The sequence below is a fragment of the Pongo pygmaeus genome, chromosome 16, assembly GCF_028885625.2.
Source record: "Pongo pygmaeus isolate AG05252 chromosome 16, NHGRI_mPonPyg2-v2.0_pri, whole genome shotgun sequence".
In the NCBI taxonomy this organism is placed as follows: domain Eukaryota; kingdom Metazoa; phylum Chordata; class Mammalia; order Primates; family Hominidae; genus Pongo; species Pongo pygmaeus.
The window spans coordinates 37340301-37359372 of NC_072389.2; the positions used below are offsets into that span (position 1 = coordinate 37340301).

At 48.1% G+C, this 19072-nt stretch overlaps 1 protein-coding gene and 1 pseudogene across 1 annotated transcript; both read left to right on the top strand.

The window, feature by feature from the left end:
• The first annotated feature begins 4238 nt into the window (after window positions 1-4238).
• LOC129014230 (golgin subfamily A member 8B-like) lies at window positions 4239-14856 on the top strand. Its single transcript, XM_054451407.2, has 17 exons — window positions 4239-4313; window positions 6012-6131; window positions 7016-7075; window positions 7259-7339; window positions 8190-8228; window positions 8494-8541; window positions 8626-8710; window positions 8806-8912; window positions 9912-9998; window positions 10106-10213; window positions 10419-10506; window positions 10890-11146; window positions 11403-11597; window positions 11681-11781; window positions 11864-11964; window positions 12072-12227; window positions 12314-14856. The coding sequence occupies exons 1-17, from the start codon at window positions 4266-4268 to the stop codon at window positions 12511-12513; spliced, it is 1881 nt and encodes a 626-aa protein (XP_054307382.1). The 5' UTR covers window positions 4239-4265; the 3' UTR covers window positions 12514-14856.
• A 2344-nt stretch (window positions 14857-17200) lies between these two features.
• Window positions 17201-19072, top strand: part of LOC129013834 (uncharacterized) — a 61378-nt pseudogene continuing 59506 nt past the window's right edge.

Below are 19072 nucleotides of genomic sequence, written 5' to 3' on the forward strand. Positions count from 1 at the left end.
TAAAAGGAAGAAGGAATGGCGTCGTATGTGTGTATTTGCAAAGATAAATTCTGAAATGATATATAAGAAACCAATTAAAAGTGTTTGGCTGTGGAAGGAGAATGAGACTGTGAATGGGATTTTGCCGCAAGGAGAATAAGACTGTGAATGGGATTTAGCCACATACTTTTATAGATAGTTACATTTAGGAATTTTCTGAACTATGTATTTGTACACATGACCCTTTTAAAAATAAGTGAATAAAGGAATGAAGTAGGATTATGAGAAAGAGATAAGAAAAAAGGATCTAAGGGGCTGCCCATCTTTTTAGTACCCAGTGAATACTGATACATAACAATAGCAGCAAAAATCGGAAGAGTAGCCCCAGGAGGGTGGGGAGTCAGCCTTTCCTTTATCTTTTCCTCAATTTCATATATTAAAAAATATATATTCTGAGAACAATAAAACAATTTGAAATAAAAGTGTCTCCCGATCTCTTAAAATAAAAGGAAGATGGGGCAGCTTTATATAGTGCACTTCCCAAAAATGGGCTGGTTTCCCTCAGGAGGCAGGGATTCTAGCCTACATGGGACACATACGGGAGAAAAAAAAGAAAAAAAAAAGAGATTTAAATATAAATAAATGAAAATAACACTTCTCCCTGATTACAAAGGAAATCACATTCTTTCTGTAATAATTTGGATGACAAATATTAAGAAAAGTCTTTAATTTCTCACTCAAAACATTCTGGTTTGTTGCTTTTTATACTTTTTTATGCATGTAAACATTTTAAAAAGTAGAATCATACTAGATAGTCTTTTGTCACTTACTATATTTTGGGCATATTTCTGTGGCAGTAAATATATCCTGGCATCATCATTTTTAATGGCTGGATGTATATTAATTGAATCATTGCTACCGCAGAGGTGAATTTTCTTATATATACATTTGAATGGACTCAAGCAAGCATTTTTGGACTGAATTCATAGAAGTAGAATTTCTGGAGGGTAATAATGTTTAGGGTCTTGAATAGAAATTTTCAAATTATCCTCCAGAAAAAGTGGCTCAGTTTACACTCCCACCAACAGGGACAGAGCTCCAGGTTCCCCCTTCCATTTGTCATCTTTGCACCTTTATACAGAAAATGTCATTGTTTTCATGACATTTCCTTGATTTCTAGTGCTTTTGAATCTTTTTTATATACCTACTGGCCATTTTTATTTTTGTGAGAAGTGCGTGATTCTCCATTGCCCATTTTCTATTGAAAATCATTTTTTTTTCTGAGTAATGTTAAAGATTTCTTTATAGGCTAAGGATACTAACCTTTTATTTGTCATTGAGTTTACTAAAACTTTCTCCCAGTAAGTAATTTGTCATTTCATTTTTTTCTTTCTTCCTTCCCTTCCCTTTCCTTTTCTTTAGTTTCTTTCTGTTCCTTTCCTTTCTTTTCTTTTTTCTTTCCTTTTTTTCTTTTGTTTCCTTCCTTTCTTTCCTTTTCCTTCCTTTTTCCTTCCTTTTTCCTTCTTCCTTTCCTTTCCTTTCTTTTCTTTTTCCTCTTCCTTTTCCCCTTCCTTCCTTCATTCCTTTGCTCCCTCCCTCCCTCCATCCCTTCCTTCCTTCCTTCTTTCTCCCTCCAAACTCCAAAGTCACATTTCACTTAATTTTTATCCTGCCAAATTGGAAAGCGTTTTAACTTAGTGATTTTAGTGTAAACAGGAGCAGGAGAGAATGTAATTATCTAGGTCTCACTCTGTCACCCAGGCTGGAGTGCAGTGCCATAATCATAGCTACTGCAGCCTCGAACTCCTGGGCAGAAGCAGTTTTCCCACCTCAGCCTGCCGAGTAGCTAGGACGACAGGTGTGTGCCACCACGCCCAGCTGTTTTTTTAAATTTTGTGTGGAGATGTGAATTCGCTATGCTTCCCAGGCTTGTCTTGAACTCCTGACTTCAGGTAATCCTCCCACCTTGGCTTGTCAAAGTGCTGGGATTCCAGATGTGAACTGCTGCTCCTGGCTGAGAGTTTAGTTTTCTTTGCTAGTGATGTTCTTGGTATCTTTTCCTATTTGAGGCATTGGTGCCAGTGCTGAAGTATTACACTCACCATCCAAGGTTTACAGGACTTTTGTTTTAATATGGAACAGATGGAAGAACTGTTTAGTTCTGCATCTTTGCAGGTATACAAAATGTGCCTACCAGGACGCTGCTTTACATCCATTGAAAGCAAGAAATAGTACAGTAAAACTTAGCCGGGCTAGAGGCTTTGATTGAAGGAATGGAGTGTTCTGGTTAAATTCTATTAACTTGAAAGTATGAAGGTGAAAAAAATTCAGAACTTAAATTTCCTTTGAACGCAATTTGAAAATATAGCCAATGATTCCACTTTTCTTCTCTAGTAAGCATGGACATTCTGATCTACTTGGTGTTTTGTTATAGAACTCCTAATGTGCCCGAGACTTACATTGTGAAGATACTTTTTTAAAACTTTAGCTGTAAGAGGATGTAAGTGGTTTCGTATGAGATCAGGCTGGATGACAACTAATACTTGTAAATATACTTTTTAGACTAAACGTCTGATTGCCACTTGTTTTCTTATTGAACTCATAAAAATAAATCACATTGGATAGAGGGTGGGAGTAGCAAGGAGAGTTACGTGTTTTAATTGCATGTCATTGTTTCATATCGAGACAGAACATATAGTATCCCTGGCTTTGGACCTACAGAAGGAAACACATTTTTCTACCTGCTGTATGCCAGAGGTTCCTGAGCACCTGGAGGGGTTATTGCAGCACAGATTGCTGAGCCCTTCTCCAGAGTTTCTGATTCACCAGGTCCAGGGTAGGGCCTGAGAATTTGCTCTTATAAAAAGTTCTCAGGTGCTGCTGGTGCTGCTAGTCCAGAGACTACATTACTGAGAACCGCTCTTGTCTACTAACTATAAATTGTAGAACTCTAGACAAAAGCTGAGTTTGTTCTGGGGTAAGAAGCACACAGGTTATGGAGCCAATCATGAACGATTAAACCCTTGATCCCAGCCTCGTGTGAAATTCACGTAACAAGCAGTACACAGTGACATAACACAATTCTTGGTTTTCATGATTGCAACTCATAGCCAAGTATCGAGTGAGAGATTCAGTTTCCTTTGCAAGGCTTAGAGAGTCCAGGTGATTGTAGAAAAATGGGCCTTGTATTTGTTTTAAACCGGTGAAGAGCTTTGAGTGCTTATTAAATTGAAAGCTTTTTAAATTTATTTTGCATTGTATTGTATTGTATTTCTTTTGAGATGGAGTCTCGCTCTGTCACCCAGGCTGGAGTGTAGTGGCGTGAGCTTGGATCACTGCAACCTCTGTCTCCCGGGTTCAAATGATTCTCCTGCCTCAGCCTCCTGAATAGCTAGGATTACAGGCACCCACCACCACCCCTGACTGGTTTTTGTATTTTTAGTAGAGACGGGGTTTCACCATGGAGGCCAGGCTGGTCTCGAACTCCTGACCTCAGGTGATCCACCCGCCTCAGGCTCCCAAGGTGCTGGGATTACAGGTGTCAGCCACTGCACCCAGCCCAAAAGCTTTGCGTTTTTACAGATATTAACCATCTTTCCTGTTTAAGAAAAAAAAACAAAACAATAATATAGGAGAATTAAGAGAAACATTTTTCCAAAAAAGAAATCATTTTGATTATTTTATCTTATTGGAATGTTGGATAATATAGTCTGCTTCATTAATCATCAAGCATGCTATGGATTTCCCACTTTTATAGGATCTGTATCTCAGTTCAGGTAATACTGGTAATTTTTGTACAGTATTTGAAGATGAAAGGTATAGGCCAAAATCATAGACCTTGCGTAGAAGCTGGTTAATGAAGACAGCTCTGGAGGAACACATAGATACACACAGAGAGACGCACATATATATATAAAGTATACACACATATGTTTTTTAAAGTTTTAAAGCAAAAGCCAGCCCCTCCCCTCTCTCAGAGTGGGTGGCCCCTCCCCTCTCTCAGAGTGGGTGGGGACAGCGGTTGCATGGGCAGCTTTCTTGATGAGCCACAGGTCCCTCTGGACACACTGCTGCCTGGCCACGCCCCCTTTCCCTTTCATCTTTCTCATTGACCAATGGGCTTGGAGCATTAAGGCCACACCCCTATTCCGCATTCTACTGGGGCCCTGGTTACGCCTCCTCTGGCTCAGTTACGCAGCTGCCTGCTAGGTGACTGGAGGCGTTGATCGGTGCTCGCTGGGATTTTGCTGACGTGGCCCCAACCCCGCCTCCCTCCCCACCCCACAATGGCAGAAGAAACTGGACAGAGCAAATTAGCTGCAGCCAAGAAAAAGGTAAAGACGTACCAGGTCATGGCCCCCCAACTCAGCCACAGATTCCCTCCGACGACAAGACCGCTGCCAGAGTCCATACTACTCCTGAGGCACACTGGACTTTGCCCCCCCAACACCGGCGCTTCTGGGCTCCCCCTACAAAAGTCTTGTCAGTCAGCCCTGCCCCTTCAGCAAACAGCTCAGTCCCTGCCCTCGCCAATCACCCCAGGGTGACTTTGGGCGGGTGCCTCCTGGAGCTGCCCCCTCCATTACTGGGCCCTCACCTCTTGCCACCCCAAGTTGGACCTCCCTGGGCTCTTTGGGCTCACATCTCCAAGGACCTGGGCCCCCCAGCCCCAGGCCCCGCCCTCACCAGTTGTCCCTGGGTGACATTGGGCTGGTGACTCCTGGGGCTCCCTGCTGCAGACTCTGCCCTCCCCTCCTGCTGCCTCAAGGTCGACCTCCCTGGGCTCTTTGCGCTGGCGTCTCTAAGGACCTGGGTCACAACCCTGTGTTTCCCTCCCGCATCGTGGAGCGGCAACTCGGACATCGCGCTGATGTGGTCCCTCCCCCGCACTAGGAGGAGTGGAATGTAGTGATGTCACAGTCTGTCTACTAACTGTCATTACTGCAAGACTGGCTTTGGTCTTATGGCCCAGTCCCCTAAGCGTTGTCACCCCATTTCTGGTTCTTCTGGTCACAGCAGAAATTTCCAGCTGGAAGGGGAATGGAGACTATGGGACCCAGGAGCAAGAGGTTTCAGGCTGCCTCACTCCCTTACAGATGTTGATGGTGGGAAAAGCCTACACTTCCCCCGTGAACTCAAAATGTTGACAGTATCTCTGGATGGCAATTGGAGAATGGGTTTGGTTTGGTTTGGTTTTCTCCCAGGCTTCTACTTTCCAGAGAGATTTTAACATTTTTTTCCGAGTTCTCCACCTCATATTCTCATTCTCCATGGTTCTGGGACCAGACTGCCCTTCAGTCAGTGGTCTCTGAAGTGAGATTTCCTCATCTTCTGTGGAATAGACCTTGGGAAACTGAACTTGACAGTTTGAATCTTCCTCATATTATCTCAACCTTGGGTACTTTGAGTGCCACAGGATAAATGTGGGACATCTTTCTGAAGCATCAGTTTCCTTTAATTCTCTTGAGATCAAGAGAACAAACATGAATGTACTTAGGGATGGCAGTCCCATAGGTTTCTAAGAGTATACCAGACTTCTCTCTGAAATGAGGCTTGGGTTGTCCTCTTTCTGGTAAATTCCCAGATTTCACTGAAAGGCTGCCTTCTGCCATGAGGACACATTGATATAAAAGTTTGGGAGGTACTGGTGCAGTTCTTCCCACTAACAGACGTGTGAGGATGTATGACTCTAAACCACATGACATACAGCTCCTGCCTACTTAATGTTTCCTTTTCTACCTCTGCCTCTGGGTTTGGTCCCTGGCAGCTGCTGATTCTTGGCAAAACCCCAGAGCTTAGAGTCAGAAGACTGGGTTTCCAAGTTCCAGTATCACCTTTTTCTTTTTCTTTTTTCTTTTTTTCTAGCCATGATATCAATCCTTCTCTGTCCCTAAATGATTGTGACACCTTATAGAGTGGTTGGTGTCATTAAATCAGATGGTATATAAGAGTCTTTTATAAAAACTATAAAGGAGGATGTGGCTGTAGGGGCTGATAGTTCTCATGAGTATTACTGCTCTTCTTTCCCACAGTTAAAAGAATATTGGCAGAGAAACAGCCCTGGTGTTCCAGCAGCAGCGAAGAGGAACAGGAAAGCAAATGGCAGTAACCCTGAGACAGCCGCTTCTGGTGGTTGCCACTCATCTGAGGCTGTGAGTCTTGCCTGGACAGGCTCCTGGGGACAGGGGGCCCAAGGGGCAGTAGAGGGCAATTGTTAAGATTGTGGATGGACTGTTGGGTACTAGTCAAGGTTTCTGGATTTGGCCGGGCACGGTGGCTCACTCCTGTAATCCCAACACTTTGGGAGACCCAGGCAGGTGGATCCCAAGGTCAGGAGATCGAGACCATCCAGACTAACACGGTGAAAGCCCGTCTCTACTAAAAAATACCAAAAAAAGCCGGGCGTGGTGGCGGGCGCCTGTAGTCCCAGCTTCTGTGGAGTCTGAGGGAGGAGAATGGCGTGAACCTAGGAGGCGGAGCTTGCAGTGAGCCTAGATCATGCCACTGCACTCCAGCCTGGAAGACAGAGACTCCGTTTCAAAAAAAAAAAGAATTCTGGGTTTGAATCCTGCCTCTCCGTCTGCTAGGGATATGATTTAGGGCAAGTTGCTTGAGCTCTTTGGGCCTCTCTTTTCACATCTGTATAATAGAGGTGGTATTGTTTGACTTGTATTTGTGAAGTTTAAATGAGATTTATTATTGTCGATTTTATGTTAATCCCTAGTACATGGCCTGCTGTCAACACCCAGGACACCCAGGATATGGTCTTTGCTGTTTGAGTTTCCTCATCCCCAGTCTCAAGGGGAAGCCAGGACAATGAGAACAGTCACTTGCCATCAGGAGTCACTGAAAGGGCCCCAGGGTGGGATGGTGCGGAGATAAGAACCAGGAGAGAAGTTGGCATAAAGGAGTTATGGGACAAAGGTCCAAGATAGGCAGAAAAGAAAATGTTGCCAGTTGATGGGGAAGAAAGGAAGTCGGAGGGCTCAGACACTGGGGGACAGAACATCTCCATGTGCACTCTCATCTCTTGTAGTCAGCAACAGGTATCCACGGGGAGGGCCCTACATCATCTGCTACCCTGAAGGATCTGGAGGTAGGAGGCTCTGGGCAGAAGTGCAGTGACCCCGCAGGCCAGCCCTCCACCCTCCTCCCACAACGGGGACTGGGTGCCCTTCTGCCAGATGAGACAGCCCACACACACCCCAGCCCTAATGATTGCTCTCTCTACCTCTCCCCCAACTCCTCCTCCACCTCCTCCTCTCTGCATGCACCTCAGAACCCATGCGAAGAACAAGCAGCAGTCCTGGACTCGAGATCCGTAAAAATCAGTCGACTGAATAACACCATCAAATCTTTGGTAAGAGTCCAGTGGGGTCCCCTGTTTCCACGCTGCCAATCCTAGGCTCCGGTTTCCCCTTGGGGCCCTGAAGAAGGGGGCTGGGGGCCCCTGGCGTCAAGGGCAGATAGGGAGCTGGGGCACCCAGGACTCACCTGGAGGGACCCCAGGGCATGCAGCATGGCTCTTCTTTTGCTGCCCTCTTTGCCGACTCTCTCCCCTCCAGACGCCCCTACTCGAGTCCTTACTACACATGCCCTGGCGTTGTTGCCTCTTGGGGAAGTGCTGGCCTGACTGCTTGTCAGGGGCCCTGTATTTCTGCCACGACTCAGTCCCTAATTTGATCTTTGATTCTGGACAAGCCACCTCTCCTTTTTGGGCTAGTGTTTCCAGAGGAGGTAGTGAGTATCAAAGGTCTCTGTTAGCTCTAAGAGTCTGAGATTTAAAGACCCCCTAGAATGGAAACCTCAGGGCCAAGGGCTCCTGTCTGTCCTTTTCCATCCTATATCTGCTGTGAAGAACCGTACCTGGCCCATACGTGCTCAGTAAATGTTTATTAAATGAACACACTTTTCTAAATCACAAGGTGGCAGAAGGGGGAGCCTTTCTCAAACTCCATCTCTAGAGGTTTATGTTGCTGTCCTCTCAAGAGATTCCTGATTCAGACTTTGAGTTCTGTGGCTGTGGCTGAAAACCAACAAAGACCCAAATCCTCTGTCCTTGGGAGCTTAGGAACATGTTGTTCCTGTTCCCATTGGGTCTGAGAACTTTGCCTTTAAAATCCATTCCTGGCCCCTGCCTACCGCTTCCTCTCTGGGGAATAGAGTTGAGGGGGCCACCTTCCATCACCTTAATTTGACTCACCCCACAGAAACAACAGAAGAAACAAGTGGAACATCAGCTGGAAGAAGTAACGTGATTTCTTCGTGTGTTCGTGACATGACTGCTGGGTTTGGGGGACACTCAGATGTAGAGGCCCCAGTCTCATTTCGCCTACTCCCAGCCTGGGGAAGAAGGCTCACTCCTCAGATTCCACCCCATCCCCACAGGGCCCCTGATAACCTGGTCCCATGGGTGGGTCTGTCCTGGGGCATTGGTGGCATTCTGGGGGCATGTCTCTTGCCGTGCCATCTCTGCCTCTCCCTGGTAAGAGCTCTGTCTTCCTCTTCTTATAGGAAAAGGAAGCAAACAATGAGAAACAGAAAGCCCAAAGGGAGCTAGAGGTGAGTGGAGGGTGTGAAGTTTCCTCCTGTCCTCCGGAGAGTGTTTCTTTCCATTTCAGCACTTGCTTGGCTTTTCTCCCAAAGGTTCAAATCCAGAGATTGAACACAGAGAACAAGAAACTAAATACGGACCTGTATCGCACGAAACGTTCTCTCAGATACTTTGAAGGTGGGAATCTGGGCACCCTGTCATCCTTCAACCTGGCACTTTGACAGGTCTGTAGGGGGAGTCCTTTGAGCCCCATCTCAACTCTGTCATTACAGAAGAGTCCAGGGATCTGGCCGGCCGCCTGCAACATTCATCACAGCGTACAGGAGAGTTAGAGCGGGCTCTCTGTGCTGTCGCCGCCACGCAGAAGAAGCCGGATGGGGTGAGTCCAACCACCTGCGCTGTCCCCTGGGAGCCCGGCTTCGCAGATGGAGGAGGGAGCCTAAAGGTCCCTTCTGCAGGATGGAGTGTCCTGCCCAGAAGGCAGCATGGCCATTTCTCACTGCTTTTGTGTATGGTTGTTAGAGGCAGCCTGAGGCTGAGTCAGCTGCTGTGGGTGAGTTGGGGGGCGCGGTGGGGAGCGAGCACTGGATGCAGAGCTTGGAGGCCAAGTGGCTGCCCTGCCCTTACCTGGCCGTGGTCTTGGCCAAGTCCTAGGTGGGGTGTGGGGTATTGGGTACTTATACTGTGAAGGTACAGAAGGGTATCTTTAGTATGTTACCATTTCTGTAGAGAGAGGAAACGTGTGTGTGTGTGTGTGTGTGTACACACTATGATAATATACATAAAACATGTCTGCAAGTGTTCATAAACAACTCAGAAGAGAGCAACGGGGTGGCTAGCAGATACTTCCCTTTTATTCCTTCTGAGTTTTGGACTATGTGAATGTATCATCCTTTCAAAAAGTGAATAAAAGATTAATTTTCCCCTTCCTGACTCTGCCCCCACCCCCAGCAAGAAAAATGGGCTTAGAGAATCTGATAGACCTGGGTATTCAAATCCTAGCTCTGCCTAAGTGATCTTAGGCAAGCACTTAACCTCAAATACTCCATGTTTTTTCATCTACCCAAGAGAGGTAATCATAGTAACTGTCTCCTATGGTGGTTGCGAGGATTCAATGGGATTGCTAGCGAGGTACCTGCTGAAGCACTCCATAAAGGTTCCAACAGTGATAGTCATAACAATAGCAATATTATCTAATCTCTCTCCTCGTCCCTTCCAACTTCACTGAGTTTTTTTCAAAACCAGACCACGGGCTTGGAAATGCCTTGATCTTTACTGGCCAAGTTGTATATTGGGTCTAGCCCTAGCCCTTTTAAGGGGCACTGTGTGGAATGGCCCAGGCTCCCCAGATCGAAACTTCTCACTCTTCACCATCCAGTTCTCGAGCCGCAGTAAAGCACTTATGAAGATGCAGTTAGAGCAGTCCATAAGGGAGCAGATACTGCTGAAACGACACGTGACACAGGTGAGGTTTTGCAGAGGGAGGGATGTGGAAGGAAGATGACCCCAGGTGGCCAGGAGCAGGTGAGGACCAGTGACAGCCTTTCCTAACTTCTGTGCCCATTCTTGCAGTTGAAGGAGTTGCTTAAAGAAGTCCAGCTGGAGAGAGATCAATATGCACAACAAATAAAAGGAGAGAGGGTCCAGTGGCAGCAGAGGATGAGGAAAATGTCACAGGAGGTGAGATCTGACCCTTCAGCCTCTCGCCCCCCCAACAACTTAGATAGGTCACTGGATCTTTCTGGGCATCTTTAAAATGGGAATAGTGCAGCCAGAGGTGGTCCTGGGTCTGGGCTTTGTGGAGGTGGGGGCAGAGAGGGAGATGGGAGCCTGTCCAGCCACCAGCCCCTCTCTCCAGGGCCCTTTCCCCCTGTGCTTTGGGCAGGTTTGCACATTGAAGGAGGCGAAGAAGCATGATACGCATCGGGTAGAAGAGCTGGAGAGGAGTTTGTCCAAACTCAAAAACCAGATGGGTAAGATGTGACCGGCATGACCTGGCAGCAGGACTGGCATCAGAGGGCTGTGGGGGTGGCTTAGAATGCCCCAGGAAGGTGGGTGGATGGCAGGGCTTTGAGGCAGAGGGAAAGAGGTCTGTGCCAGGAGACAAGTCTTGTCATCTCCATGAGCCTCAGTGTCCTAATGAGCAAAGAGGGCCCATTGTCAGCCACCCACAGTGCTCTTTATCTGAAAGTGGTTTGGAAGATTGGCTACCATCCGGGTGTGAGGAATCATTAGCAGTGAGGCCAAGTTTGGGGGGACTGAGAGGAGCTCTGCGCCAAGAGGAGGGTGTTTTGTTGTTTTTTGTTTTTTTTGTTTTGAGAATCCAGAGGCCCTTATGGTCTGCTTCCTTTCTCAGCTGAACCACTGCCCCCGGATCCCCCAGCAGTGCCCTCTGAGGTGGAGCTGCAAGACCTGAGGAAGGAGCTGGAGAGAGTGGCAGGAGAGCTCCAGGCTCAGGTGGAAAACAATCGGCACATCAATGTCCTGAACCGTGGGCAAAAGGAGAGGCTTTGCGAGCAGGAGGAGTGGCTTCAGGAGCAGCAGGAGAGGCTTCGGGAACAGGAGAAGAGGCTTCAGCAGCTGGCCGAGCCACAGAGTGACTACGAGGAGCTGGTGGGTTGCCTCACCTGGGGAGCCTGCCCGCCTCCCTAGCCCTCCAGGCCTTTGTTTCCCCACCTGTAAAATGGGGCAGTGCAGCCCTCACATGAAATATTACTTCCAAAGGCACCCATGAGTCAGAGCTTTGCTCTGGTGGCTGTGGGAGAGAGGAGAGTATTTTTCTAACCTGCCTCCACCCTTCCCGGTGCCATGGGAGGCAGACACCAAGTTCTGGGGTCTCCAGCTGCAGAACTTGCTTCTCTCTGTCCAGAAGAACGAGGACAAGAGCGCCCTGCAGTTGGAGCAGCAAGTAAAGGAGCTGCAGGAGAAGCTGGGCCAGGTGACGGAGACGGTCACCTCGGCCCAGAAGGAGCCAGAGGCAGCAGCCCCAGCCTCGGGGGCTGGGGGCGAGTCTGTGAGTGGGGAGACCCTCCCGGCCCTGCGGGAAGTCATGGAGAAGCTGGAGGTGAGTGAGTCCTAGCATGGGCCAAGAAGGGCAGGGGTGGGGCAGGTCGCTGCTGAGATGTGACCCCATAATTTTGGCTCCAGAGCGGCCTTATGGACCTCCTGGTGGAGAAGGCGGACCTGAGGGAGCATGTGGAGAAACTGGAAGTTCGATTCATCCAGTACTGGAGAGAGAGATGCCATCAGTGAGTGGGAGACCAGGGCACGGCAGGGAGAGCTGCAGGGCTGTGGGAGGGGCCCCAGCGTCTGAGCCCTTTCCTCCCGCAGGAAAGTGCATCGCCTTCTAACAGAGCCAGGGGGCAGTGCCAAAGACGCGGCACCTGGAGGAGGACATCATCAGCCTGGCCCAGGACAAGGAGGAGGGGAAGGTAGGGTGTGCAACATCCCTGTGGGGGTAGGGGTGGGGGTGCGGGTGGGGGTGGGCATGAGGGTGAGCACCAGCAGCGGCCTGACAGCTGAGCACCCCTCCCTTCAGGTGAAGCTGCTGGAGCTGCAGGAGATGGTGTTGCGGCTTGTGCCAACTATAACGAGGGGCACGCCAAATTCCTGGCCGCTGCCCGGAACCCTGCTGCTGAACCCGGTCCAGGAGCCCCAGCCCCCCAGGAGCTTGGGGCTGCCGACATGCATGGTGGTGAGTAGAGCCCCCAGGTGGGGTGAGCAGGCAGGAGCATGGGGGGCTAGCACTCCACTCAGATCCTCACCTCCCTCTCTCCAAAGATCTTTGTGAGATGAGCCTCACCAACAGCGTGAAGCCTGCGCAAGGAGAAGCCAGGGAGGGTTCTTCCCAGGACAACCCTACTGCACAGCCAATCGTGCAGCTCCTTGGTGAGATGCAGGACCACCAAGAGCACCCAGGCTTGGGCAGCAACCCCTGTGTGCCATGCTTTTGCTGGGCTTGGCTGCCCAGAAGGAGATAAATACCACCATCATCAAAGAGCTGCTCAAGACATTGTTAAAAACGAAACAAAGTTACGGGGTTAATCTCCTACACAATTCATTTACTTCATTTGAATGTTACAGCCACTCATGATTATTTGTGTTTCTAATTTATAGTTTAAGTTTATTTGTAGAAAATTAAAGGAGAGTGGGTCTCTGTGGCTCTCACGGATGTTCACTCTGGCATCCTTTAGCATTTTTTTTTTTAATTTCATAATTGTAGGGCATTAGCATGCATATCGAGTTTGCCCTTACATGGTGGGAGTTCAAACACACAAAGACCCAGTCGTCGCACAAAACTCTTCTCTCTGGTTTGAAATAGGCTCCCGTGCTTTTTAAATGTTATTGCAGTGTGCATATTCATTACAGAATTCAGATAAAATTTGCTTATGTTCTGCTATTATGCTTGATCTCATCTTAATCACAGTGAGCTCTTCAAGAGCTCAATATGTGCTTTGCCCTCAAGTGTGCACTGTTTATTACTTTGTAATATGCCACTATGAGTACTGACATTTAGAGCTGTTTAAAGGCCGAGAACTGGAAACAGCCTTTCCTGCATTTTCTGTGTATTGGTGATGGGAGTAATAACCTTTTGGGGGAGCTTTTTAAATCTCACAGAAGAGGAAAGTGGCCTGCTCTGGCAGGTATGTGCAGGATAAAGTGTGTTTCATTTGTTCCGGTGCCGAGAATGAGCACTGTACTGTGGCAGTTCCCTTAGGATTTTTATATGCTCTGGGATCATGAAGATATTGCATCGTGAGCTGCAGCAGTTGTACTCTTTTCCAATGACCTAAAAAGGGCTTATTTCCGAGGAATGAAAGGCTCCCATCATTGGCTGTGGATGTGGAAAACCTTTCCTAGCTTAGAGCATTTGTATCTAGAATACATTTTAAAGTCAGAGTTCATGTTACCTGTTTTAATCACATGACTTCCTGTCCCAGTTCACAAAAGGGCGCTGGTTGGCATTCTTTTTAATGTATTTAGTGAAGATCATAAGAAATCCTTTAAGAGTTTAAATGTCCCTGGAACAGGCATACAGGCTCTGGTCAAGAATGAATTAGAGTGAAGGAAAGCTGTGTGACACCTGGCGTTCCTCTCTGTTCATGGAGCTTCTTTGAGGCTTGAAGATTGATGTTACCATCTAGACGTCTCTGGCTAATACCTATTCTTCAACCACCTTGGTTACTCTGACATAGGAATTTACTTCTTTTCCTTGAGTGGAAAACACTTTAATAACAAACATTATTATAAGCTAATATATGTGAGAGTACTTAGTTGAAACAAAAAGGAATTTTAGTAGACAGTATTATGTTATCTTTGAAAATCAAGGAGAAGTTTATGCAACTTAAAATGTTTACACACTGTGGTGCAATCTACCGTTTGTGAATGTCAGTGTATTATCAGGAAACGTGTTTATACAATCGCAGAGTTGTAGTTCCTCACAAACTTCTTTACGAAGAGTGAAATATGTTTTTGTACCTCTCAGTTTCAGTGAGGGACATATTTTGTGCAATATTTATGTGATTGTGCCTATGAGTGATGAATGAACGCATTTCAGTCATACATTGCCTAAATCATAACTTGATGATGCTTGGGAAAGAATCAACAGTTAAAACTTCGTGAAGTTCTAATGTCTGTGTTCCAAAACACATCACATTATTAGGTTGTAGGGAGAGATGTATGTGTGCTCCCTGGGGTGGGGATTTTCTACTCACTAGACCATCTCCATTTTTAGCATTTGGCATCCTCATGATCCTTTTATAAATATGAGATGAACAGGAGAGCAGCAATATGATTTTGCCAATGGAATAACAGATTTGCCAGCATTCAATGAAAGAGGGCACATATTGGGTCCTTGTGACTTCAACTGACTCTTCCAAATTGTATGAATTTATCAATGTATTAGATAAACCCAGTTTCAGAATGATAAAGAAAAAATATTAGACCAAATAATGTGGCTAATTAACAGTGGTATGATTTCTAGCCCGTGGGTTTAAAACTGTACTTTAAGAGTCATTTTAAAATAATATAAATATTTAAAAATGTAACTGCTATCTTTATGTTATGAAATAAGTTAAAACATTTTAAAATGTGAATACTGTAGTTTAAAAGAAAGAAATGGTGGGAAGGAAAAGTAGAGAAAGAAATGCCAATTCCAGTCCAAAGCTTTATTTGCCAAGTTTTCTTAGAAGGAATTTTACCAATGTATGAGTTCTTGTTAACAGAATGTGTAACGGAAATACTGAAAACTTTTGCCTAAAGTGGCATTATTGACTGCTGGCGTGATGCTACTGTAATGTAATAAATTATTAAGTTGTTGCAAAGTGCTGTTTTTGCCTTAAAATTTTATTTTGTGTGTCTTGAAAACTATAGTATTAAAGGTATTGATACTGTGCAAATACTGGGCATGCTTGGCATGAGATAATCTGTTTCATTTTCACAAAATTGTAGTATAACTATGCAAGTGTTTATTAAAAGAGCACAAAATAAAAAAGGTATGGGATTTAAAAAGTTATGGGGTGAAAAAGTTATCGGATAAAAATTGTAAAAATGTGGCAGAAAAGTAGAAAAAACTTTCTGAAATGTTACCAAAAAAAAGTTACGAAAAAGAAGTTATGGGATTTAAAAAAAAAAAAAGTCATGGGAAAAAGCAGACCACTGTCAGCAAAGCCTAGAGAAGTGGGGCTGGAGTCTCCACTGCCACCATGTCCCTACCACCCCTTCCGAGTCACCCCTTTACAATTAGGGTAGCAAGACAAGACCTCTGTCTAATGGGGAAAGACAAACAGACCCTTTGCCACCTTGACCAGGGCTGAGTCCCTAAATTTCTGGATGGTGATGATTGTTATTTAAGAGCCAGAGGCTGGTGGAGTTGGTTTGTTTGGAGGAGGCCTGATGGCCCCCTTACTCTCACCATAGCAACTTTTCCCTCAGGGGGGCTCCCTTCTTATTCAGAGAGGCAGGACAGTGGGGCTAACTGTGGACCAGGCGAGGGCACGGGCTGCTGGGGTGGCCACCCTTCTCCGGTGTACATATTGTGTCTGTGTAAGGTTTTGTATATTCCAGAGGGTAGGGCCGCCCCTGTATCGTACCTAGCAGAGGTTGGAGCTGGCACATGGGGAGGAGGTTCTAATAATTATTTGTGGCTGGGAAACTTATTTATTGCTAGCAAAGGACAGAGGAAGGAGGCGGGGATGGGGTCGTGGTTCCCTGGTGATGCGACTCCTGTTTATTTTGCTTTTTATTTTGGAATATATTGATTTAGCTGTACTGCCCGGCCTGGTGTGTTCCCGTTTCCCTCACTGGGTCCTGGAGTTTGTGCCACCAAACGAGGAGCCCTAGAGTGTCTTGAGTATGTCCAGCTAGGCTGTTAGGGACCTTCCAGGTGTGTTACCTGTATGCTGCCTAGTGGCGCCTGGGGGATTCCACGGGGACTGCCATGTCACCTATGGGGCACAGTCCAGCCCTGACAGCCAACAGGCTCAGAAGCCTGTTGTAGCGGTGGCCGGGAAGACAGGTACCAGCACCTAAGGGCACTGACTTCCACCCATCCAAGGCGTCTTCCCTTCCGTCCCCTTGCCTCCTTCCCCTGTCTGCACCTGATGGCCTGTTCTGTCTGTCCCTCCAGAGTGCTGGGCTGCCCCGCAGGCTCCCTTCAGGCTGAGTTCGTGGCCCTGCCCCGTGGTGGCCAGAGCCAGCTTCACAGGACAAGAGCCAGCTAAGTTCCAGGGGCTTTCCAGGAAGTGTCCCTTGGAAAGGCTATGGCCTTTTCACCCCTCTAAACAGCACCCTAAAAATGGCTTGGCCTTTCCCCTCCCCTGAGCTCCACAGAGAACAGAGCCAGCAGAGGACACACTTCCCCGTCATCCAGAAATGGGTTTGATTCTCAGCCAAGGGACAGTAGGACTGGTAGAGACTGTCAGGACACACAGCTGCCTTCACAGCACTCCCATGCTTGGTGGGGGGATGGGAGGGATGGTGGGGGGATGGGAGGGATGGCGGGGGCTGACTCTCCACAGGCCGGGCGTGGTAAGGTTGGTATTAGTTCTTGTTTAAATGTTTGCTAGAATTCAGGCTTTTCTTTGCTGGGAGACTTTTTATTACCACTTTGATCCCATTATTTGTTATTAGTTTGTTCAGGTTTTGGGTTTCATCATGGTTCAATCTTGGTAGGTTAGATGTGTCTGGAAATTTATCCATTTTTAGTACGTTTTCCTATTTATTTGCATATAATTGCTGACCACTAGTGATCCTTTGAGGTTTATTTTTCTTTTTTTCTTTTTTTTTTGATATGGAGTCTTGATCTGTCGCCCAGGCGGGAGTGCAGTGGCGCGATCTCAGCTCACTGCAAGCTCCACCTCCCGGGTTCATGCCATTCTCCTGCCTCAGCCTCCCAAGTAGCTGGGACTACAGGCGTCTGCCACACGCTCGGCTAATTTTTTTGTATTTTTTTTGGTAGAGATGGGATTTTTACCGTGTTAGCCAGGATGGTCTTCTCTCCTGACCTCCTGATCCGCCCGCCTTAGTCTCCCAAAGTGGTGGGATTACAGGCGTGAGCCACGCCCCCTTGGGACAGGGACACACACACACACACACACACACATACACACACACACACACAGATTTAGCGGTTGTGGCGCCCAGTCGCGAGTGTGAAGAAGGGACCAGATGGGTCGGGCAGAAAGGTGCTGGGTCAAGAGAGGAGGGGGCAGCCGGGAGCGCGCACACGCAGGGTGCGCCGGGTTGAGGGGTGAAGGGTGAGGGGTGAGAGGTGAGGGGCCACGAGGACCAGGGCGAGGTAGGGGCAGCCCTTTCCCAGGCGGTAGCGGGGGCGCTGGTGCTGTTGCCCTTTTAAGCTGCGGCTTGACGGGAGCCGCGCCTCCTGTCGGTGGAGTCGGTTATAAAGAGAGCAGCCCCCCAGGCAGCCACACAGCTCCCGCCAAGTCCTCGGTGTCCCTTGCCATTTTCCAGCCGCGCTCCCACGAGGGTCATGGCGGCGGGGAGAGGTGGAGCCGCGAGAGCTCGGCCGGGGGCCCCGCCGGGTGGTCGCGGCCATGACAGCGGCTCGGGACCGGTTCCTTTTCCGCGCCCCTCCCGCCTGAGATGAGGGGAAGATGTCCCTGTCAGCGTTCAAGGCCAAACTGAAGTTGCCGGCCTCTATCTTCCACGAGAACCAGGAGCCACAGCCGCGGCTCACGCTGCACCGCAACATCAAGGTGAGTCGCCGGGTGGCGGCCTCGCGGCGCAGGGCGAGGGCGGAAAGGGGGTGCCCAGAGTCCCAGGACAAAGGGGAACCTGCCCCAGAGAGGCCCCGGTTCCCCGCCCTTTTCTCCCGCAACTGGCCCGCCGGGCACTGGGCCAGGCTTGGGTGGGAGAAGGCAGAGGGCGCGTCTCTCCAACTCCTAGCGCGGGGCTGGCTTGGGGGCTGCTGGCCCCTCTCGGCCCCTGTCGCTGCGCTTCGAGGTGGGAGCCCGCGGCTGCCGGAGCCCTCTTGGGACCCATGGTCGCCCTCAGTGAGCCCACCTGCTCTGGGGACCGCGACAGGGCGGGGCAGGGCGGCTCCCGAGTTGTTGGAGCCCAGGCGGGGAAGGGGAAAGACCTTTAAGATTTTCAGTTTTTTGGCGAGGCGTAGTGGCTCACGCCTGTAATCCCAGCACTTTGGGAGGCCAACCGGGCTGATCACTTGAGGTCAGGAGTTGGAGACCAGCCTGGCCAACATGCTGAAACCCGTCTCTACTAAAAAATAGAAAAATTAGCCGGTCGTGTTGGCAGGCGACTTAATCCCAGCTATTTGGGAGGCAGAGGCAGGAGAATGGTTTGAACCCAGGAGGCGGAGGTGGCAGTGAGCTGAGATCGAGCCGTTGCACTCAAACCCAGGGGAGAAGAGCGAGACTTCTCTCTCTCTCTCTCAAAAAAAAGTTTTCTTTCTTTTTTTCTTTTTGTTGAGACAGAGTCTCACTCACTCTGTCGCCCAGGCTGGAGTGCAGTGGCGCGATCTCGGCTTGCTGCAGCCTACCTCTCTTGACAGTCCACTGGTTAAAGCGATTCTCCTGCCTCAGCCTCCAGAGTAGCTGAGATTACAGGCGCCCGCCACCACGCCTGGCTAACTTTTGTGTTTTTAGTAGAGACGGATTTTTAGTACAGACGCGGTTTCACCATGTTAGTCAGAATGGTCTTGATCTTCTGACCTCATGATCCGCCCGCCTTAGCCTCCCAAAGTGCTGGGATTACAAGCGTGAGCCACCGCGCCCGGCCTCTGTTTTGTTTTATACATGTAATATATTCACAAGTATCTTTACAAAGTGATTTTGATACTCTTTTGTCTTCTCCCTAGAATCTCTTTGTTCTGTAATAATTTTGTTAGTTTATTTTGATCTTATTTTCCTTTTCAAAGCCTTTCCTTAAATATCTATTCTATGTTGCTTATCATTTGTAGTCTTTTTTTTTTTTTTTTTTTTTGAGAGAGAGAGTCTTGCTCTGTCACCCAGGCTGGAGTGCAGTGGCGCAATATGGGCTCACTGCAAGCTTCGCCTCCCAGGT

Excerpts from the sequence above, each read along its gene's own strand:
- LOC129014230 (XM_054451407.2), top strand. The coding sequence starts at position 4,266 with ATGGCAGAAGAAACTGGACAGAGCAAATTAGCTGCAGCCAAGAAAAAG. Across the intron at positions 8,229-8,493 it reads TGGAACATCAGCTGGAAGAA|GAAAAGGAAGCAAACAATGA; the intron begins GTAACGTGATTT and ends CTCTTCTTATAG. Across the intron at positions 10,507-10,889 it reads CAAACTCAAAAACCAGATGG|CTGAACCACTGCCCCCGGAT; the intron begins GTAAGATGTGAC and ends TTCCTTTCTCAG.